Raw genomic sequence first — 24,397 nt, 5'->3', positions numbered from 1 at the left:
GCAAAATCAGTAAATCTCAGCCCTGTGCTCAAGGAACGTAAGCTCCCATCAGACGCAGGGGTGGAGAGCATCAGGCAGGAACCTCTTCACCCACCCATGCACAAGTCTTTGGGGGGTTGTTGAGGCCCTGAGCACACGATGTATTTGAAAGCAACTGATTAAAATTGGAACCGTGCTGGCCACCCCTTATGGGGCTGCTCACGACCTGTGCAATCAAAGCCACACCTCTGCAAAGCCACACTCAGACGCTCCGTTATTAAGAGTGTGAGAAGCAGACTTGACTCTTTAAATTCAACATGCCAATATTTGCTCTCCCCTCCCTGCCTCCTCACCAGACATCAACGCTGACAATTAGGACTATTTTCACTCCAACCAGTGCCTCCACACTAAATGCTCTTCTAAGACAAAGAGTTTCATTTTCAGTAACCCACCTCCTGTGCTTTGCACAGACGTTGTTCTCACAAAAGCCCTTGGAAAAAAGGTGGGCAATGCCAGTCACTAATGACTTGGCAAAGATTAAGGAGTGAGTCAGTAGCAGCGGGTTCAGACAGTGATGGTTGAAGACCAGGGAGACCAGGTCCCCATGCCTGTCATCAGCCCAGCAGGTCCCACTGTCTCTCAGAAAGGCATCCTCCCTCTTTGGGTGTTTAGGTTTTGCAATGCTGAGCAAGTCCAGAGAGCAACAGGACAGCAAGGGCACATTTTCCAGCAGTGAGTGTGGGCAGTTGGGTGGGACCAGAAGGATCACCCATCCACGTTGCAGTATGGAACTTTGTGTCATGGGAGAAACATTTTGTTGGCTGACATGGATTGTCACGGATAAGTCCCATCAACGACTGGTCTTTTAACAATGAGCATTTTCTCCAATACCAGCTGTGGAGGGGGTGAAATGATAAGTCCCCGGACCTACAGCTCAGCTGAAACACTTTAAAGATCATATAGTTAAGCGTGAGCGATGAATGGATGAAGCTGGTGGGGAGGGGAGAGGGAAGGCAGGGTGATACGGCAGGACATCAGAAAGCGGCACTGTTATTAGCATGTAGTCACAGATGGGATAAATTCGGAAAGTGATTTATAAACCAGGCAGGGATGAGAAATAGCGCCCAGAAACGTAAGGCAGAAAAGGGTCAGTACTCCGTGGAAGTCAGCAGAGCTATGTTGGAGGAGAGGTTTCAAAATACAACCCCAGTGCAGACAATTTTCCCCAGGTTGGTGGGGATGTTGTTGGAATAGCCATTAAAAGAAAAAAACGCCATTAAAAATAAAAATTGCAGGCAGGAGCTTACAGGCTAATCGAAAGAAAAAAGAGACGAAACTAAGATCAGGGTTGACCATTTAAAATAAAATTGTGCCCTCAACCCTGCTTTCTTCTCAGCCATCTTTTTTCTCCAGACAGCAAACGTTTTCATTAATACAAAATCAGTGCTTTGCACTTCCGCAGACACTGCCAAACGCCTGTGCATCGCTCGCCAGGCTTGCAGCACGCTGAAAGTGCTCAACCCCCAAAATTTGCCACCTCCTTTCAACGGGGATTTCTAGCCCCTTGACCCCACTCCTATGGGCCTTTCAGGTGGTTCTGGGCCAAAGCGAAAGCTGTAGGCGGTTGGGAAAGGGTGTGTAATTAAGCGACCTCATCCAGAGCACCTCTCGATGGGGTTCGGCTTCTGCTCCCTGATCCGGTGCAACGTGGACAGGAGCAAGGTGCAGCACCAACCCTCTGCTCGACACGCCGCACATACAGAGAATAAAAGCGAACTACCTGCTCCGTCCACGTGGCTTCACTGTCCGTCTTCGCATTTGCAAACGCTTAGCTCTCACGCCAGGCTAGTCTGAGGTTAGCAGCCATCTAAAGGGAGTCAGGCTGTGACAGCTCAGTTGTCCCCATGGCAGGGATGGAAGGTGGTGGTGGTGGTGGCTCTAAGCAACACAAACCTGATGACGGTGGGAAGGGTGTTTCTTTCACTTAACTGTGCTTCTTATCGAGAAAACAAGATCAAGGAGGTGGTATTCGTCTTTAGCATTTATTTATCATTGGAAAAAAACCCCTTTGAGCAAGCAAAGATCACAAGCACGTCACAATCAATTGGCTATACATTAATTTGTGTGTGTGGGGGGGTGTTTGTGTGTGTGTCATTCTCATCAGAACAGCAAGAATGAAAAAGCACCACGAGGAGGTGTGCTTAACACATTACAAGAGACAATTTGTGATATGCAACCAAACCCAGGCCACAAAATATTAATTAGACACTTCCTATCTGCCTCCAAGAGGCAAGAGTTTGTGGAATTCATGGGAGCCATGTTTTTACACCGGACGCGTTGCAAATGAAGAAGCAGGTGATCGGTGTGCAAAGCAGTCAGAAAACAGGAGCTCAGTCAGCAATTAGCACCATTTTGCAGAAAGGAGTAACAGTACAATACAGTGAAAATGAGAAAGCAAGCCATAGACAGCATAGGAACTTTCACAGGGTAAAAAGCAAAACATCTTTTTTTTTTTCTTTTTACAAAGAAAGCAAAACGTGTTACAAATTAGCGGTGAAACAGAATCAGCATTGTGGTAGCTGGAAACACGGAACAGCAGAGCACTCTTTCCCAGTGGGATCGACAAGCTCAGAGTCCAAAGTGAACTTGAAACGGCAGAGATTTGGTCTCCTTTCTGATAAACCTGAGTGGGTCGGATGGGCATAAAGTCTGTGGAAGGTAGAGCAATGCAGGATTGCACCCTGAGTTCCTGGCAGTTCCTGGCATTCGATGCAATGCTAGACTGTGTGCTTGGACGTATGCTGAGGACCTGGTGCACATGGAGCAAAGGCCAGGGTTTATACCCCTATTTTGTTGCTGTCTGAGAGGGAGGTCCTCAGGCCCTACCAGTCTCCCAGGCTCTTTCTGCAAAGATTGAAACATTCCAAGGATCATTCATCCCACCCAAAGAGAGGTGTCCAAAGTAGGTAGCTCAATGGCCCTTGGAAAGTTCCTTCACTAGAGAGGGGATTTAGATCATTGGCTAGCACTTCATACCTAGCTTTGTAGTTAGATGCCACCAAAACCTTCACATATTAAGGAAACATAAAGCCAAATTCTGGCTAGTAATTGTGCATGTTTCATTCAAACGCCGTGACGGATGCTCTTCATTGAGAAGAAGCAACCCTGAAGCCCTAGATGATGAGTGGCTGATCCAGAGTCATGGAGATGCTTGGATTAGGTGGTCCAAGCATTTTAATGATGTTCCTTGGGCAAAATTTGGTTAGCCTTGAAGTTAAGGGTTAAACTCCCATTGAATTAAAGGTGAAATAGTGGCAAGTGTGCTGTCTCTTTGAATGTGAAGCTCTGGGTCAAAAAATAATTGGGAGATTTTTTTTAGCATGGTCTTTCGTTATGTACAGTGAGATCGGTGTGTTGGGGGCTATTGGTAACTGCCTACATGCCTTCCTGACATGTTCTGCCTGCTGTGACACGTCATCTTCACGCTGTTGCTATGTCCCACGATAGGAAAGGACGTTACTGCGGAGTGTGAAGATGGATGAAGCATCTAAATGCCAAGGAATCACACCAAGTCTTGGAAGCTCAGGCTTCTCTGGCCAGTTGTCCCTTGTGCGACGGGGTGGCAAGAGCTGTGAGCAGCACTCCTCTCCACCAGCTCAACACAAGCCTTTCGCCGAGCTGCTCTGGAGACAGAGCTGAGCTTTGCACTCGGGCGGTGCTGCAGGGGCTTCTGAGCACTCAGAAAAGCAATGGTCAATATGGACAGGTCAGCGTCTCCATGGAGCATGCACATCAAAAATGCACTACATTCGCAAAGATTTCCACAGTTTTACTTCCTGGAGGATTTCCCTGGTTTCCTCCTAAACGTCGGAGGTTTAAATATATATATTTCTATATATGAATATATATTTTCCACATACACAACCTGACTAGCTCATAGCACACAGTTCTAACACAGCTAAGCTTGGAAATACACCACTGAATTCAGAACACTACACTTACTTATACTCAAAGCTTTAGGCTGTTAGCGCAAGGCAAACAGGACACAGCACACAATACACTGAACTTGGCATTTATTCATTACTAAGGCCAGCAAATGTCACTATCTGTACACCACAGAGCTTTCCTCCTCTTTGGAAACGTTCTCTCAGCCTTGTAGCCCACCACTCCTTTATGTTTCCAAAAGACCCAATTCTAATGGGGTGAGACCCCCAAAAATGGGATTCCTCACCCTGCCAGCCCATCCCTTTTTCGGTGAGATAATTTCACATCTCTAAAATATCCTAGCAGCAAGACTTTCCTCATTCAAACACCTCTACAGCAACACAGTTTCTGGTAGTCTCCTCTTACACCACCTCCCTACCCTACTTTCCATCTCTCTCTTCGTTCTTCCCAATCGTCTGTTCTCTGAAAGTTTCAAGCTGGATTGCATGTCAGGACAAAAATATTAAGCTGCAAAAATGAAGAAAACCCCTTCATCTTGACTTTCAGCTACTCTACTACAGCAGAGTTTAACACCTCAGTTTGGTGGGATCAAGCTTACTCCTTACGTGTTTAGGACCCAATCCAGGAGTTAGGCACGTAAGTTTGGATTGGGACCACACCTCTCCCAGCTCCCATTGACTCAGTGACCCAAATTTGGGGTTTATGCGATGCCAGTCTGTTGGGCCAGTTCATACTCGCTGACACATGGTCCTGCTGTGTTTACAGCTTCCAAACTGGTCTTGCTGGGCATGGGGATTTCCTGGAGTAAGAGGACAGCAAATAGGAATGAAACCCTGAGGTCTTGCCTGGAGGGCATCTGGGGATCCCAGCAACTGGTTTATGGCCCTCTTAGGATGCTTATGAGTGAGCCAACATGAACGCCAACAGCTGGTAGAGTCAAAACAGCAGGGGCTGACAGATCTAGCCAACCTTGGTGACTCATTTCTCTCTACCCCTTGGAAGGTCACGTCTGCAAACCAAACCTCTTTCTGAAATCTAGCTCTGTCTACTGGCACCCCAGAAGTGAAGAAAGCAGACCAAGATTCAAAACAAACCAGGAATAACTAAAAAGATCCATAACCTAGGGGAAACAATAGGGAAGAACAGCCTGCCGATAACCTAGTCTGACCTGCCACATGCTTGGGAAGTCTTCACTGCTCTCTGCGCCTTCCCTCACTCCTTTTTTCTTTTTTTTTTTTTTTTTTAAATCAAGTCTTTTGAACGGTGTTGATGGGTGAAGCTGCCTGGATGCAGCTAGAACTATTCCCCAGCTATCCTGGGTGAAGACTTGGCCCTTTATTTGCACGGGATCTCCTTCCCTGTTGCTTCTTGGAGCAAAAGTCCCTCTGGTGTCACCAGGGGAAATCGCTCTTGGCCACACCACTGATTCTAGTGGACCTACGGCATGGCACCACGAATGAATCTCTGATCCTCTCTGCCTCCAAAACCCTTCACCTGCTGACACCAGTGGGAGATGACCAAACAACGGCCAACCCCGAAAGGGCCTTGTGGGATGAGAGCACAGCCCCTCCATGGCTCAACAGGCACTTCCACGCCATCAAAGCATTGAAGGACCAAGCCCGAAGAAAGGGACAGGCTGTTGGACGCAATCACGGTTGATCCATCACCTTCATCTCCTACGTCCCCACTTGTGCATTCCCACATCCCTCACTCTGTGCAGAGCCGTGTTGTGCAGACAAAGCAGAACAACCTGACCTCGGAAACAAGGATTCCCTAATCCTCCTTGGAAATAAAACAGAAAAGCTTCTAATACAATCAGAACAAAAAGCAGATTAGAAGCCTCTAATTAATTTTGTGGCCTTTATTTAATCAAAGAAAAAAAAAAAGGGAAAGAAAGGAAAAAAAGAAAGAAAGAAAAGGAAAAAAAATGAGAAAGAAAGGAAAGTGCAGTGACATTTACTCTTTTGCCTCAGCCAGTTTATTGTTCATCTCTTTACTTTTCTCCTTGTCCTCTGGCTTTGCTGTGTTGGAGGTCTCGGCGCTCTTTTTCTTGGCAGCCCGGCCAGATGCAATCTGCTTGTCTTTGGCCTTTTTCAGGGGTTTATGGCTTGTTGTGGTCTTTTTTGGTTTGGAAGGCTTTACGCTAGGCTTTTCCACCTGCATGGAGGGCGACATGCAAAACAACAACACAGAGATGGAGAGAGAGAAAGAGAGACACAAGGACAGGTGGAAAACAGGATTTAGATCAGAAATAGCATGAATGCTACTTATCTACTCAGATATGCCCTGCCACGAAGGGAGGGGAGCAGCTGGGCGCATGCTGAGTTGCAAATGGCCAACTCCTTTCATGGTGTTGATGCCCTGAAGTCACAGTGCCCCTGATGCCAGCAGATCCCATTGTATCCAGATCAGGACACAGTAGGGTAAAGAGCAGGGTGAATATTATCAGTCATTTTATCAATCCTTCCATCTTTCTCTGACCTCAGGAGGGGCTTTGCAAGCCCACAGGGCATTGTTTCTCTCTGGATTTCAAGCAGAGAAATGATGCTCAGGACAAAAAGGATGGTTTAAATCCCCATCTTTCTTACAGGGTGTGACTCCTCAGTTTGCTCTTCCCTAACAGATTGCTACAACAGAGTAAAATTACGCGGGGGTAGCTGGGGCACGGGACACCGATTCGCAGCTGAGCAAAGTCCACAACAGTGTCTTGCATCCACGTCTTTCTACAGTCCCCCAAAATAGGGAGGACAGCTGCAAAATTAAGGAAGAACAGAAGCCTTCAGCTCCTCCATGCTGGCCCTGCCATCCCTCTAAGACCTCGCAAGCACTTACAAACTCTGGGAAGGACTAAAATTGCACAGACTGACTCCATTTATATGCACATCCTCCGCTGCTCCTAGAAAACAAGGCCGGAAGACATTTCAGCCCAGGATGTTCTCAACACATGTCCTCCACCTGATCAAACCCAAAAGTGCTCACTGTCAAAATCTGTGGAGCACTCTGAATTAATTGCAGATGAAGATCTGGCTCTTACCATGTTGTTCCTGGGATAAAGTGTAACATGGGGTGCCTATAGTTTTGGAGGGAGAAATAGAAAGCTGTCTGGATCATCACCTGGGAAATAACAATGCAAAAATCTCTTCATCTGAGCCCTACCCGCACTTCTTTACAGTTTGATGTAGGGCACTATAGTCTCCAAAGTGCATCAACCTGTGCTAGAGGTCATAGAAACAAAGAATGGCTTAGATTGGACGGGACCTTAAAGATCACCTAATTCCAACCCCCCTGCCATGGGCAGGGACACCTCCCACCAGCCCAGGTTGCTCCAAGCCCTGTCCAACCTGGCCTTGAACACCTCCAGGGATGGGGCAGCCAGAACTTCTCTGGGACCCCTGTGCCAGTGTTTCACCAGTGAAAAATTTCTTCCTGATATCTAATATAAATCTCCCCTCTTTCAGTTTAAAACCATTCCACCTCATCCTATTGCTCCACTCCCTGATAAAGAGTCCCTCCCAATCTTTTCTGTAGGCCCCTTCAGGTACTGGAACGGGCTATAAGTTCTCCTTGGAGCCTTCTTTTCTCCAGGCTGAACACCCCCAACTCTCTCAGCCTGTCCTCAAAGCAGAGGCGCCACAGCTCACTGATCATCTTTGTGGCCTCCCCTGGCCCTGCTCCAACAGGTCCATGTCCTTCTTATGTTGAGGGCCCCAGAACTGGAGGCAGTACTCCAGGTGGGGTCTACACCAGAGCAGAGAAGAGGGGTGGAATCCCCTCCCTCAACTGGCTGGCCACATTGCTTTTGCAGCCCAGCATACGGCTGATTTTCTGGGCTGCGAGCACACATTGCCGACTCATTCATTTTTCATCCACCAAAATCTCCAAGGTGGATTCTCAGATGCACCCGCTGGTCAGAATTGAAGACGCCACATAAGGGGAATGAGAGTGGGCAGTGTTCAGCCCAGCCTTATTGTGTTGGACATGTCCAACCAGGAGCAGTGACGGCCCTGGGTCCCTTCCACCGCATTTCTCACCTTTGGCGGTTCTTTGTACGGTTCGCTGTAGAGAGTGCGTATCCTTCTGCGCTCCAGGAATTTGTTATCGGCTGGAGCAGGCTTACTGGTTTCCCCCTTGAATTGAGCGCTGTAACTGGTTTCATGGGTCATTTTCTCCTCTGGTGGCTTGTACTGGGCCTTCGCTTTTATAGCTTTCACAGGCTTGACATCTATCCAGGGTCTGAACTCGTTTCTGAAGATCAAAAAAGAAAGGTGTGCAGGAATTAGACCAACAGAAGAGTAGTGGTAATGTGGGAATGAAACCCCTCATTGCTCAGCAAGGTCTACTTGGAAGGCCTTTTGCCTCCATCCAGTCACATTTACAAAAAAACCCTGACTCCTAACAGCTCATTTTTGACCTCATCTAAAACCCATTGACACTTTAAAAGTTCAAATGAAATTTGGTCTATTAAAATCAGGCAGTTGTGGGCACCAGACAACTTGCTACTTGTGTGACAATGGCCAGGTGCCCTCTGAAAAGCTGACCTCAGATGTGACTGAGATCCTTTTTTTTGAAAACATGGATGCTTTTTTGTTTCTGTAGCTTCATCTCCACACTGAATCTACCTGCAAGCGGCTTCTGACTCTCGCAGTTAGAGTGGAAAAGAATATTAAGAAAGGAACATCAAAATTCATATTCTACAACTCAACACAGGACACACACTTCTCAGCAAGCTTCCCTGCAGGCAAACCAGCTGGGTGATTCAGGAATGTAAAGAGATGAGATTTCCTACAGCCACCCCTTACCCAGGCCTGTAAGTAGCGAATTGTATCATTTTGCCCATATTGCACCAAATTAGGCACAACAGCCTTAAAGGAATACTTTTAAGATAAAGCTGTCCTAGATGTAAACTCAAGCAGAGTAGGAAATGTACATTTTATCAGATATTGTGAGCTATGGCTTCTCTTTATTAGCTGATGGTGAATTCCCAAGTTACTGGGAAAAATAACACCATCTTTCATTTCTTTTGGACAGAGCTGTGACTTTTGGGAGAAAAAAACCCCAAACATTTCAAATGTTTTTAGCATCTGCTGGCCACATTCTAGTTCCAATCCACAGACTCCTTCTGTGCATTTTTTAGTTCTTCCCAACAGAGTACCAACATCTTTCTAATTTTGAAGCAAATTTCTCTCTAAAAAATTGCCATTCATCCAAGAATGGGGATGGAGAAAGCCCAAGTGTGTGGCTACCTTAGATGGGTCATGCTCAGACATAGTCCCAGGCAGTGTTTAGATCCTTAACACTCCAGTGCAAGCCAGGAGCTATCCTAACGGTGGTGATACAAGCCCTCCACGAAGGGGTGAATTTTCCTTGGAAATCAATGCCCTTGTCTTAATTTTGGGATGTCTGAGGCAATGGGACCACTTAGTTGCAGACTCTGTCCCTCTGGCTTTGTTCCACTCAAGCACCTTTGGGTTGTGTTATTCATTTTCAGCCTGTTTCATTAGGGAAAAGAACCCTGTGTGAGGGTACTGCCAGTCAATCCCTTCCCACAATAGCTTTGAACATCTTAATCTGCTTCAACCAAATTTGACAAATGGTCATGGAGATATTCGGCTTTTACTTTTATGAAGATAAGCAGTTGGATGGAGTCCAGAGGCTCAGGAAAGCTTCGGTATGGACATGCACACTTCATCAGTCATCAGAGGACCCACTTAGACAGGGAGGATAGGCTGCAGAAGTTAATCTGTTGTCCTCAGGGACCAGTAATAAATGATCCCTTCACCTGCAGGATCAGTGCAGCTCTTTTCCCACCCCGTACTACATTTACATCATCCCACTGCAAAGATGAAAAAAAACTTTCTCTTCCAAGATAACTGCTGGTTTCCACAGCCTCCTGGGTGTGTTTCTCCTCCTAAGACACCTATGTTAACATCCCACCGCATCTGCAGGGTGACTGTCCTTGTGGTAGTCAATGCAGACAGGCCAACACAGTCAGTGGAGCTTGGAGAGCCCTTCCCTACGCCAAAAACATAGGGAAAGTAGACGTAGACATGACAGTGTTAGGATGAGCTGAATGACTCTTTGGGCCTGTTAATGGACTAGATCTCCACTGATGGGAATACAGACATCTAGCACATGTCAAGACACTCACACATACACCCCTAATTGTAGGTATCTTAATCTATGAGCCAAATCCCATCTCCAACTCTCCATCCTTTCTTAGTGTTGATTCTACCTACATCTATTTTTTATTTTCCCCGTATTTCTTCATTTCCGACCCCCTCTTTTACTACTCAGCTCTTCCTGGGCTTGGACAATACTGCCAAAGACCCGTGGATACTGCCTGTTTGAAGGGTGTTATTCTTCATGAAACTGTTGCACTGAACGAGCAATACATGAATGGGTTCCTCTGTGTCCCCTTCTTTCCTGTTCAGTGAATGTCACCCATTCGTCCACAGGTATTTCTCTGTAATCCATTGTCAAAATATCCCTTCTGCATGAAGAGTTGAGAGAAAGGAGGAGGAAACATCTTTAAAGAACGAGATTAAAGATGATTACTGACAAAGTTCATCCTAAGCTCCTCAGAAAGCAAGAGTCTTCTTCCTATGATCCACTTTTGTTCCATAAGTAGACTCTGTGTTTTTAACTGCTTCCCAAAGGAAACAAAATCATGCACTAATTCTCTCTGTCCAACTTCTGAACCCATTAGCTATTTGCTGTCATATTTGTGGCAGAGGTAGAAATCTCGGAGGTGAAAATTACAACATTTCCTCAAAATAAGTGAGCATGCACAAGAGGACAATCCAAATGGCATTCTTCAACTAAGGGAAAAGCATATAAAGTTAGTTTTCTTACTTCTTGTAAGGCCAGCCGGCCAACCAGCCCACATGGACCGCCAGGTCAATCAACAAAGCTAAAAGCGCAGCTTGCATCTGCAGAACCAGAGACAAAGGATGGAGGCTGTAGTACCGTGCGCGTAGGGGCTGGACTTTAAAGACGGAACACAAACCAGGATTTATTCATTCTGCTGCTCATAAAATGCTGGTTTACGTGAAGCAGCACGATCGTATTTGTTACCATAGTGCCCGGCAACCTCATTATGCACTGCATTATGCAAACACGCAGAAAGAGACGGGCTGCTCCCTGAAAAGCCGGCGATGTCTGCAGACGAGGCAGACACATGAGGTGGGGAAAAGGGAGAGAAAAGCCTTATGCTACCCGTGGGCTGGCAGGGAATGCGTTTCTGCACTCCCATGGGCTGGCTGCCGAAACGCTAAAGCAAGACATCGCGCAACAGAGCTGGGCAACAACCGGTCTCATCTGACTGTTAAAAACAAACACGAATTCCTCTGCTCTTCTCCATCCTTGCTTTGCTGGCCTTAATGCAGGTGTGACAATTCTGTGAGCACTCAGCTCCGCTGTACTTGGAGAGCGGTCCCTTGAGTACCCTGCGTCGCCCAAGATGAGCCTGGCTTTGCAGGCCAAGGGCAGACCAACAGCCATTGTTAGGTGGATGCATGCTGATGCACTACGTCCACCAGCTCTGAAACAGCTCAGCCACAATCTCCTCTGGAAGCGAAGGACAGAAGGCTATTGATCTTGAAATATTTTACAGTGTTGACAAAGAAGTTCTAAATACCAGGTATGTCACACGGATTCAGTGCACATCTAGAAAGAATATGTTGCCTGGAGAGGTGGGAGATGCCCCATCCCTGGAAACATTCCAGGCCAGGTTGGACAGGGCTCTGTGCAACCTGGTCTAGTTGAAGATGTCCCTGCTTATTGCAGGGGCTTGGACTAGATGGGCTTTAAAGGTCCCTTCCCACCCAAACCATTCTATGATTCTATTCTAAATCCTTTCCAGGTAAATGCACGTGATTTCACATCAGCAACTATTACATTAGAGCTGATCCCTTCAAGAGTGTGAGAGAGCACGGGCCACGTTTGTATGGAGTCCTCCCACACCTGGGATGGACCATCTACTCCCTGCTGTGACCACACTCAAGCACCCAGTGTGCCCAGTTCTGCAAATCTACTCTCCAGGGCTTGCAGAGGCTGTGGAAGGAGGAGACAAACTCAGACCATTTACTACAGCTACGTCTGGTGCAGCAAGCTGATCTCAGTGCCTATTTTTGATATTCAGGCAACACACAAACTGTAAAAACGTGTTACTAGAATAGACACAGCCTATTCTGTGCTGGTTGCGTCAGTGCCCAGACACTCAGCTTACCATGGTTAATTAGCACACAAGTACAAATTCCTAAATCTCTCCGTCTCCACCACAGATAAGTGAGGGAAAACAGCCCGTTGGGAACTGCCCTTGGAATATGCCAGCTCCTGAACCCAGCCCAACAATTGCTTGGAAAAGTACTAGTTACGCTGGGCCAAAAATGTAGGCAGGAGTGTGCTAGCAACTTCACAGCCTGGATCCCCACGTTTGAGTACCAGGCACATTGAATTCACTAGTTCAAAGTACGAATGAGGAGGCAGGTGCCCTGCTTGGGGTTTGCATCTCTACTGATTGTAGAGATGGGGTGATGTCTCAGGAAGGTGACCTAAATCCCCTTTCTAGGTCTGGTGACTCTCCATCAATTGTCTGTCTGATACAGTCATTGAATCATAGAACCGTCTAGGTTGGAAGGGACCTTTAAGATCATTGAGTCCAACCATCAACCTAACACTGCCAAAACCACCACTAAACCACCTCCCTCAGCCTAATGTCTACCCCCGTGTCACCAGGAGCTCATGTTGTCCAAACTGCACGGCGTGGCTACAACCTCTCAGGGCAGTCACACTGGGCTCTCTGGAACTGGCCTGATGCTCCAGGATATTTATGTCACTCAGAGATGCTGCTTTATAAATTTATATACTCCTTATATGCAGCAAAGAAGTGAGAGGAAAAGCAGCAGCTTTAAGAGTTGATTTTTTTTTTTTTTTGCTATTCTGAGACTAGTAAAAATATCTGTTCTCTAAGACACGATATCGGTTGCTCCTGTAACACTAAAACTAACCCTGGTTTGGGGAAAGCCCCTGCAGTTCTGAGACCTCCCTCCTTACTATTTAACATCCCAAGGCCAATTTGTGGCGAAGGTGCCCAAAAGTTACCGATTCCACCTGCAATCTGAAATGAGCCCTGAAAATGTTATTATTCCCTGTTTTGAGATCAGCCGGTCATAGTGGCATCTGGACCACCATAGACTGCTCCACACAAAATGAGCTCTGAAAGTATTTCAGGAGCATGCTAGACCTCTTCCTAAATGAGCTCAGCCTCAAAGCTCACCTAAGACCTGACCAAAAGCCTTTGGTCACGCTGCAAGGATGAATCATGAGCATGGACCAGCACCAATACGGACATATCCAACACGCACAGCTTAGTCCAGCCCTCTAATTCTTTATCTAAGGGATTTTCTTTGCTCTTAATTATGCTGAGGAAGATTTTAAGATTTGCTATCTTGGCATGAAATGGAGGGGGTTGAACTGAAATAGCAAATTACACGTCTCCTAATTTTCTGCCTAGCTCTGGTCCCAGCCTTACAAAGAATAATTAGAATCAGTCGGGAATCCAGTGTTGGCCTGAAATGGAAATCAAAATGAAACTCAACAAAGGAGTATGTGAGGCATCAGATGACCTTTTGCAAGCCAAGTCCAACAGGAAAAATTCTTACTGCAGATAAAGGGAGTTTAGCCAACTACAGAGCTGATGAGAATATAGGGCTGCATAGGATGGGGCAGACGTCTTGCAAATTAGTAGGTGGCGGATCTTCTTATAAGATGACAGTAGCCTGGGGAGGTGGTGGCCTGATCTATATTCATTAAAGCCAAGAGTTGCTCCCCACATATATCAGCGGATTCCACACTGCTCTTGCATGGGGTTTCATCCACCCTGGTTATTTTATTTTAATTGCATTTTCCCCTTGGCTGAGGATTGCTAAAGGTGAAGGTGACCTCAACATCTTCCTCCACCCCAGCCAGTGGGTTGATGTGAGCTCCAAGCTATGGCATGCAGCCATCTCCAGAGATGCTCACCAACACTCCTCTGGGCATTGATTGCCTTCATCTATTGATGCCAGAGCAAAGCCAAGAGGGGGAAGGAGGGAGAGACGGGGCAAGGTTTAACCCCTTCAAAGCTTCCACCTACTTTGAAGGACTTTAAAGAGAGGTTACGCTTGTTCAGAATCAGCACAGGATGTTGAATGTATTCTGCTGAGAGCAGTTTTATCGGCACTGACCCAACCCAATTCCCTCATCCTGATGTACACATATGAAATAATGAATGGCACAGAAAAGGGAGACCAAGAACTTCATGGTGGAGTCATGCACAGAAGGGATATTTTTAGCTTAATTTGAAAAACTATGGCTCAACCAGAAATGAAAAATATTCCGTTTTTTTCACTGGAAAAAAAAAAAAAAATCCTTTACAAAACATTTGGCCTGAATTAATTCATTAATCCTAAAATTAAAATTTAACTTTCTTTTTCACTTTCTTTAATTCTTTTCCATCCCATTTTCCCCTTATTCTACTCAGGACAACATGAAAGGACTATGAATCCCTTTATGAAGCAAAACATGAAGCTGCTTCACAAGGAATATTTCAGAACATCACATTTCTCCTCAATATTCCTCTAAACAAAACAGCAATGAAAAAACATACATTTTGGCCAAACTACATAGCAAATTTGTCTGGGATTTTAAAAGTATTTTGCCTTTCTGGAATGGAGTATCATTTGCTCCCAAATATTCTGCAGTTCCCTTTTCCCTCCTAACGCAGGAGAAGAGATGTTCAGTGAAATGAAACAATGGGAAACCCAAAATCGATGACAATGCCTGGTTGAACTCTGGAACTCAATGCCACAGGAGGTCACTGAAGTCCAGCATTTAATGAGACTTAATTAAGTCATGGCTGTTTAGATGGATATTGAAAATACTCAGAGGTATCAAAGGAAATTTGAGCAACACATCCCCGAGATAATCATTAACACTGCTCTTCAGCTTTTTGCTGTCCTCTACAAACTATGAGATGAAGCGGGAGCTATTCCCCACTGTAGGAATCTCCTCCAATCTCTCTCCAGTTGTCTGGTCCTGGCCGTGATCAGATATTGGACTAGCTGGACTGTGAGCAAATTCTGCTGGCAAAGGGTTGTTCACATGAGCAGTATGCACATGTTTTGATCCTAAAGCTGTCTTCTAATGTGAACAGAAAAATTCCATTTGGACTCCATATAAACAGGCTGTGTATCCTCCTGCAAACATAATTAGTTTTAAAGATAAGCCTTATTGATGGTTACGGTTCTGCAAGAGCCAAAACATGACTCCTAACACATTTTCAGCAATACCATGCTGAGGTCCCTCATGCAACAGCAGACAGCACAACGTGTTCTTTCCCTCCCCCCGGGAGAAATAAGTCTAAAATCCTGGGCCTGGGTGTTTTCTTGCTGCTTCTGATGGCCCGACATGTTACTACAACACCGTGTGTCCCCCGCACCCCGAGACATTGGTTTCAGCCATGTCATAGATTCATAGAATGGTTTAGGTTGGAAGTGACCTTGAAGATCATCTAGTTCCAACTCCCCTGCCACAGGCAGGGACACCTCCCACCAGACCAGGTTGCTCCAAGCCCTGTCCAACCTGGCGTTGAACAACTCCAGGGATGAGGCAGCCACAGCTTCTCCAGGCAACTTGTTCAAGTGCCTCACCACCCTCGTAGTGAAAAATGTCTTCCTAATATCTCATCTAAATCTCCCCTCTTCCAGTTTGAAACCATTCCCCTTCGTCCTATCACTACATGCCCTTGTAAAAAGTCTCACTCCAGCTTCATCCCATCTCCCACCCCAGCACCTTTGGATTAAAATGTCAATTCCAACAAACTCCTATTGCAACGGTCTTGTCAACTTACGAAATTTACCACCGGCACGCGCAAGAACTACCCCCTCATTGTCTGCTGCACCAAGTGCCCCGTCTCCAGCTCCTACATGGATGCTTAATGATGGCTTTATCCTCTAATCCTCATGCTATTATCTTGTACACAATAATTTACTGTAAAGCTGCACTGAGACTCTGAATGGTATAATGAAGCTCCTGGTGCCCAAGATTATTTTTTCTCAAACATTAATAATCAACCTCTAAGAGATGCACACACACAAACACCCACATATAGATGAACACAGAGCAAATTGGACAAGCCAATATCTAATTGCGCACAAAGACTAAAACAATGTGATATATTAACGAATGAGTTTGAAACGTTGACAATGCACAATGCAGTAAGTGTGAGCAGGCTGGGGAGGGACCAGTATCTCTAGACATCCCTAGTCAGGGCCCATCAAGTACAGCACTGTCATCGAAGAGGAGGAAAGGGCTGAGCCTTCAACAGGGTGACTTTGGCACTGGCTGAAGCAGGTTATGAGCAAGATATAATTAATGCACTGAAAAGGATGAATTCAAGTCATTTGGCAGAGCAGAACCATGCTGTGATCCATTTATAAAAGTTGCTTGAGTCAGCAGCTCACAAATCATGGACATTTCATTGCCTGAGGGCCATGGAGCATGGCCTTCCAAGGAGGCAGAATTATTGCACATGTTGTCATCTCCAAAATGTCACAAATACATGGATGAAGGTGACGGTGAACACTGCAGAGGGCCAAGGAGCTCAGAGAGCAAAGTCATTGTGGGAGAACAAGCCCAAGAGTAAAAGCCCTGCCACTGCTCATGTCTCAGCAGAGAGAAATAGGAGAGTTGAGGACCATCCGTAAGGAATAGCCAGCCACTGGGATACTGAGCCGCATGGAGAGGTCCATGTATGATAGGAAAGGGTGAGATAAATCCCCACACTCAGACTAGGTGGCACATCTGGGCACCCTTGACACCCAAAGTCCACTTGTTTGTGTCCCTCAGGGTAAACACCAACACCCCTGTGATCACCTCCTTCCAGCGCTACCTCCACCTTAGCTCCACTCTTAAGCCTGCAGCATTCACCCGAGTCCCTGTGCTCAACCAGCCACAGGGAAAGCAGAGTCTGAGCCAGATAAAGGATATCCATCAGCATATTCTACAGCCCAGCAGCCCAAGGCCCTCCCTACCTCCTGGTGGCTAAATACCCACCAAAGGGAAAAGCAGGGACTCAGGGGAAGATAATGGCTGAAACCAAGGAAAGGTCCATCTGGACATCTGAAGAGGTTAAACCCAATGGCAGTGAGACCTCAGGAACCCTCCTGGTGTGAATCCCCACCCCATGGAGATACGCCAGTTTATACCTCTCTGAATTCCCCTTGATCTTATAAACTCATGGGTCCTGCTGTGGAAGGGACACACATGGGCCATCCCACACAGAAGCCTCTGTGCTGTCTTCATACATACTCAGGCCTGTAAAGCCAGTGAATTCAATGTTGGCATCACCAAGGAAGCCACCCGATGCAGCCTGCTAGGAAAGCTCCCAGGGTGGTCACAGCCTGACGTTTCTGAGCTTGCTTGTAGAAACAACCCGTCTGTAAATGTCATGTTCACCCCTGGAAAATGGGTCAGGGCCAGGTCGAAGCTCTGCTAACATCCCATTTAATGGCCTATATGTCTATTCTCCAGTTGGTTGGAGCAAGAGCAGTGTCTCATCCCCCTTGTCCTCCAACTGGGCAGATGACTGTAAAATTTGCCACAGGGTTAAACAAACAAAACAGCTTATAGCGTGGATGCTTTGACACCACAGCATCTTTATCGACAGGGTGCCGTAGCAAGATTAGGATTGGGAAAAGTGTTGCCCCAGGCAGATCTGGATGGGCTGCAGAAACCTGAACAGTGTGAGGAGAGCCAAAGTGTTCCTGTGAGAGTTTGCTGGGACAAAGGTCAGATACGTATCTGACCCCCTTGCAAGAAAATGTGCACAACCACATGGCTACCATCAAGGTATGGATACAGGAATTAACAAGGCTCACTCTGTAACACATGGGGAAAAAAAAAACAACCAAACCTTGAGAAGAAACCTTCATGTTAGGAAAAGTGGAAGGCCTTGCAAAGACAACACAGCACTGTAAATTCTGATCTTCTTCAAGTCCAAAGATTATTGAGTGCAATTCATGCTGAGTCCAATGAACTCATTCAAATATCTGATGGGATACAGACAAACCGGCAGCTGCCTGCGGCGATGCCGCGCGCTGGGTCTGTCTCCATCTAGAGTCCGCCTGCCTCTGCCCATCCCTGCACCGAAGCTGTGCTCGACCAGTGGCCTGGAGAGCCTTTGGCTCCAGTGGGATTCGTGGTGGAGAGATGCTTTCAGCACCTCATTTCAAGTGTCTGAGGACACAAACAAGAGACAAATTAAAAATGCATTATTTCCCTTCAGCAAAACACTTTGGCATGTGCCCAGTGGCTCTTAGCTGCTCCTTACATGGAAATATGGGCATAAATGACTTTCTGAATCAGAGCTCGGTGGACCACACTGCAAAAGCGATACGTGAACCCACGATGTGATTTTTAAGAGGGGGGAATCTGGTGCAGCAAGATGTGCTAAAGCTGGGGAAAAGGCAGCTTTTTAGGTCAAATGAAGCGATGACATTTTGCGCACTCGTAGCACAAGCAGACCACCCCAGATATCCAGCAGCAGGATGGGGAGACAATCCAAAGGCATCACTTTTTGGCAACAACGGACCAGACTCTTACAGAAATGAAGAGCTGCTGCCCAAGGAGATGATATATATCATATATATATATATATATATGTATGCATCCCACTGACCAGAACTGCTGACAGCAGTTCTGGTCCAGATTACTCCATTCACACTCCTGTAGTAGTGGTGGTCTTCATGAAGACCATTCGCCCTCATAGTGCTGGGTGGGGGCTGCCGGGGAAAACTCCCTGGCCTGACTTTCCTGAAAGCTCTGGTGTGAAGCCGCTCGAGCTCATCGCCAGCTCCCGTTCCCCAGATCCTGGCCCTTCTCCAACCTGAGGATGCCGTAGTGATGCTGCAGTTCAGCTGCATAGGAACCGCAAGGTTTGCCCTTGAGGCAAAAGAGGGAGACGAGGCGGTGCTGGGCACGACAGGTACGATTTTGCCCGAATTTGTTCAATTATCATCGAAATCGTGGATGCAGGAGGATGGGTCTCTCTGAAGGAAGGTCAGTAAATGGCTGTGTGACATGAAATAGAAGCTCTTCTGCTGCAGCCATGTTATTCAACTAGCTGTATTTTTCTGCTCCCTTCAGGGACTCATTACTTCCCTTCTTTCTGTGTTCCCAGTGCAGCTCAAAATTAGCGTTGCTCTTTGATTTCATTTCTAGTCAGTGTAATTGCTCATCCAGGCACAGGAGCAGAAATAGATTCAGCAGTAAAGGGGGTAAAGGAGGAAGATGGTGAAACATAAACAGCAGCTATTGTTTTGCCCCTGCATTGATGACTTGGGACATTATTATTTGCTCCTCACCGTAGTAGCTACTGTATTACTGCATCCGAATATCCTTCACATACTGATTGGGCACCAGGTTTCCTAAGATTTAATCGTTCACGTGAAAAATGAAGAGACTCGTTGAATCACAGAATCATAGAATTGTCTAGGTTGGAAGAGACCCTTGGGATCATTGAGTCCAACCATCTACCCTACTCCACAAAGTTCTCCCCTACACCATATCGCCCAACACCACATCTAAACGTCTCTTAAACACATCCAGGGATGGTGACTCAACCACCTCCCTGGGCAGTCTATTCCAATGCCCGACCACTCTTTCTGTGAAAAATTCTTTCCTAATGTTCAGTCTAAACTGAACACAGTCTGAGGTTCAGTTAATATAAAAAAGCAATTCTGGTTTGGGCTTTAATAGAAGACCTAGTCACCCGATTTCAAAAGGTTTACCTGTCCAAGAGGGCAACAAGGCAAATGCTAGGAAAAGGGAGATCATGGACTAGGATCCCCATGAACATTGACGGAGCAGGCATTGAGGAACAAGGACCTTGACCACTAAGTAGAAGAGCAGTAAACCAAGCCCCATGGCAAATGTAGTGCCCAGATACGTGGTATTCAAGTTTTTCCTTGCACTGGGCTGGGGCAGTAACATGCTGCTGAAAGCCCCATGCAAAGAAAATCCTGAAGAACACGTACTTCTTCTGTACGTACTGCTCGTGGCAGGAAAACACGTGGTCTAACTCTCTCGTCTCCTGGCAGCATCCCCTTTCCTGCCTCAAAGCTTCTGCCGAGGTGATGGAGATACTGATGCGAAGTCACAGCTTTGACTGTTGCTCACACCAATGGATACGTCTCCTAGATGCCTACAAGACAGAGGAGCCTGCAGGCCAGCTTAGAAGCCAAGCTTTAACCAGGACAGCCTCTTATTTTCTGGGAGACCACTGAAATCTGAGTGTAGTAACAACCAAGTACCTCCTCAGTGATCTTACATTTCAATAGCTCAGAGCCTCCAAGCTGAAATATCGCCTGTGAAAGTGAAGCACACACATAAGCTTAAGGCTCCAAACCTCCACTCAGTTTTATCCTATTTTTGTCTACAAAGTAAAATATAGAAAATAACATATAATCCAAATGTCTTATATATACAAGCTTTGGATGTGCAATATCTCATTCTCAGAAGAGGAAAAAGAATTCAAATCCATGACCTTTTATACGTCATCCACCCACAAGGCATGCCTGCGAGTGGAATTCCGCCCCCCCCGCACACAGGTTTGTATTTTCCCACTGACCGCTGCAGATATTTTTTTGCAAGAACTACTCCGGCAGAAATCCCTTGAATCCATCAGCTGGGGTACCAGCTCCAAGAGGATGAATATTTCACAGCAGACGTTTCTGTGGGCTTGATGAGCTGCGTTTCCACCGTGTCCCAAGCGTGTAACCCAGGCAGGTGAAGTCAGGCATAGGGAGATGCGCTACACAGGACATACGCAGTGTGACAACCACCCAGCCTCGATACGCGATACAGTAATGCCATACAGAACGGGGATGAGTGCAAGATTAACCTACATTTGGTCCAATTACCTGCCTCTGCTGTGCCTCTGCGTGTGTATGTGTTTGAGCTCATGCTATTTCTTTACAAGATTTTATATATAAAGTAATCTAAAGTATTTTTTTTTAGCATGCAAAAGTGACTAACCCGTTGCTGCCTTTGACAGAGGGATGAATTCTGCTTTCCATTTTACCCTTTCACCTTCAATGTACCCATTGAATACTTCTCCAGTTGAAATTAAGAGGTCGTAATTCTTTTTTAACTGGAAGAACCATAATAGAGCTGGGTGCGAACTACGCAGATGAAGGAAGGGAGCTGAGGCTTGAGGGAGCATCTTAAGATAAAGGATTACTGAGCTAAGGGAAAGCAATGAAGGGCTGAGTCGGATTTCCCTTCCCTCCCACACCCCTTAATACTGTCTTATTTCAAGGGCTGCAGAACCTCGATGTAAATCTGATTTGTTCTGCGGATGGTAAGATGCAGAGCTCCTGCTCCAGAGTTTAAATGACGTATGTAGAATTACTGGGAAAGAAACACGGGGAAATTACACTGGCATTGCCCTGGGTGCTGTGGGGAGAGTTGCTTTAAAAGCACCACGGAAAGACTAAAGTGGGCTGAACCGACGGGCGGACAATTTAGGGGGACAGCACAGGAGCACTGGGAGGTAGCTGCTTTGGGAAAAGAAGAGGATAAAGCTTAATATGCCCAGGCATTTTTTATTTTTTTTTAAGAAACCATAAAAAAAAACCCATCACAAGTCACCAGGTCTGCACAGGTGTCACGGGGAGCAGAATTATGTCCATTAAAGTGTATCGCTTTTAACAGTGTAATGCTCAAGTCCATGCCACTCCCAGTCGACCCATCTTTCTTCAAAAGCTATCCCTGCCTGCAGGAGGCACAAAAGTAGATGAATTGTACGAAATGAGAAAATGAGTGTAGGAAACACTCTGTGTTTCTCCACCCTCCCCTCTGCAAGCTTGGGAAACCATCAGCATCACTTGTGCATCCATAACGATGTAATGGGGAGGACCTGAGGACTCCAGCTCCCCAACAACCGCATTAGTCCCACGGTACCGAATCGGTAGACTGGGACCCATCAAAGGTGTTTTGGGGGACTCTGCGAAAGAGGCAGCACAAGGCACTGGAGCAGATGGCTGTATTGTGAAATCTCCTCCTAATTAGGTAAAACAAGGACTGATGCGAGCGAACGAAGCAATTACTGGTCACCGCTGGTACCGCACAAAAGCTGTCATTAAATAAAAGAGGATGAGGAGGACTGTTGGAAAACTTTATATGGGAAATGGTGAGAAAGTAGGTTCTGGAAGAAGGTTATTTTACAATTAACTGGACATTTCTGAGGGTTTCTCCAGGGTTGGCAAGGAGTGGAAAGCCCTGAAAGCGAAGCACAGACAAAATGGACTGTGTCTTTACATCAAAGGTGCTCATGTTCAGAACCCTCTCTCTGTGTTTGATCAAAAGCATCGCTCTGAGCACAACGAAACCATCGGGGAAACACACCGCTCACACGCGTGTGATTGACAGCCCTGTGATACCAAGGTGGATGCTCTGCTCCGAAGGAGACATGTGAAGCCGAAAGGAGCCCTGAAATCAGAGTCTCTGGAAACGAGAGGAATGGTACTCAGCAATAAGCAGCATGCAAAATGTAGGATTTGCTCCCTTTGGAGGAAAAAGTGAAGCAGCGACTTGGTTTTCAGTTTCCAGACGTGAAGAGCCTGTGCGTAACGCGCACTGGGGAGCTAAAACCAAGAAGAGACGAAAGAAAATCCCAGGGCATGTGCAAGTCCGCCTGTGCCAGCAAAGGGGATTTAGAAATGCTGTGTGCAGCAAACAAAGCCTGAGGAGCTGCACAGGCTGGGACAAACCCCCCAAAAACCTGGGAGACTCAGAGACTGTTCCCATTTTCGGGAGCATCTTGCATCGACGTGGTTTTTGGAAGTTGATGGGATGTTGTGCCCCAGCGGTCTGACATCCTGGGGTCTTCCAGCACCTCCAGACCCAGCCTAGAGCATTTGGAGGAGGTGGCAAATGGGTGGCTTGCTTTGACACGGTGCTGCACCGATGCTTGTGTGTCCAGAGGCACCTGGTCCAGAGGACAGGGCCATCATAATGGGGTGGTAAATAGCCCTAAAAAAAAGTCTGGGTCATGGAAGCACAAATCCAGGCTGGGCAGAGAATGGATGGAGAGCAGCCCTGAGGAGAGGGACTTGGGGGTGTTGGTGGATGACAAGCTCAAGATGAGATGGCAACGTGTGCTGGCAGCCCAGCAAGCCCCCAGCACCCCGGGCTGCATCCCCAGCAGTGTGGCCAGCAGGGCGAGGGGGGGATTGTGCCCCTCTGCTGCGCTCTGCTCTGCGGAGACCCCCCCCAGTGCTTCCTCCAGCTCGGGGGCCTCAGCACAGGAGAGACATGGAGCTGGTGGAGCGGGGCCAGAGGAGGCCCAGGAGCTGCTGGGAGGGCTGGAGCCCCTCTGCTGGGAGGACAGGCTGGGAGAGTTGGGGGGGTTCAGCCTGGAGAAGAGAAGGCTCCGGGGAGACCTTAGAGCCCTTTCCAGCATCTGAAGGGGGCCTACAGGAGAGCTCGGGAAGGACTTTTTACGAGTAGTGATAGGATGAGGGGGAATGGCTTCAAACTGGAAGAAGGGAGATTGAGATGAGATATGAGGAAGAAATTGTTGACTGTGAGGGTGGTGAGCCCCTGGCACAGATTGCCCAGAGAAGCTGTGGCTGCCCCATCCCTGGAGGTGTTCAAGGCCAGTTTGGACAGGACTTGGAGCAACCTGGTGTGGTGGGAGGTGTCCCTGCCCATGGCAGGGGGGTTGGAACGAGATGGTCTTTAACGCCTCTTCCAACTCTAACCATTCTATGATTCAATGACTCCATGATTCCCAAGAAGGATACTGTTAATGTAGGAGTGAATATAAATACCCCCGTCACTGCACGCTCTCTGCAAACATCTACAATCACGACCTACCTGCCAAAACCCACACCCAGCTGCCAGCACACAAAGGTGTGCACTGCAATCCCTTTCCAAAAGCAAAAAAAAAAAAAAACAAAACAAAACAAACAAACAAAAAAACAAAAAAACAAACAAAAAAAAACAACACACCTCCCATGCAGTAAATTTGGGGACTAAAAATTAAAAGCACCAGTTTTATAAGTCTATTGCAAAGAACTGGAGGGAGGATTTGTTATTAATAAGCGCTTCTGTGCGCACAGCAAATGTTTACAGCCTCTCTGAGCTGTTTGTATCTACCGGGTAAATAATAAGCATTTGGAAATGAGGCAATCCGCAAATACTTCTTCTTTTGGAGCTGTTCCAAGCTTCACTGAGAAATAAAACATGCTAGGGACAAATGTATTAAGCAGGTACTTAATTGAGGGATGAGACGAGAGAAGAAGGCACTGCTCTTGTCTCCCAGGCAGAGCATGCATGTTTTAAACACACTCCTAGATTGATATTTATTGCAACCGACAGAGCAGAAAGGCTCAGAAAAAGCACTCCTTCCCCTCCCATAAATAATTCA

The 24,397-nt window shown here is 46.7% G+C and overlaps 1 protein-coding gene across 1 annotated transcript in view; it reads right to left on the bottom strand.

Moving 5' to 3' along the window:
• The window catches only part of MAP6 (microtubule associated protein 6), a gene marked incomplete at both ends in the record, with an annotated part of 50,043 nt that overhangs the window by 7,125 nt on the left and 18,521 nt on the right, over positions 1–24,397 (bottom strand). The window contains 2 exons of the mRNA XM_082495140.1: positions 5,885–6,081; positions 7,956–8,169. Of these exons, the coding sequence (XP_082351266.1) occupies positions 5,885–6,081; positions 7,956–8,169 (411 nt within the window). The remainder of the gene's footprint in view (positions 1–5,884; positions 6,082–7,955; positions 8,170–24,397) is intronic.

Source organism: Vanellus vanellus (assembly GCF_965231255.1).
Source record: "Vanellus vanellus genome assembly, chromosome: 1".
Classification (NCBI taxonomy): domain Eukaryota; kingdom Metazoa; phylum Chordata; class Aves; order Charadriiformes; family Charadriidae; genus Vanellus; species Vanellus vanellus.
The sequence above is the reverse complement of the archived record's forward strand: the minus strand, read 5'-3'. Positions and strand labels throughout refer to the sequence as shown.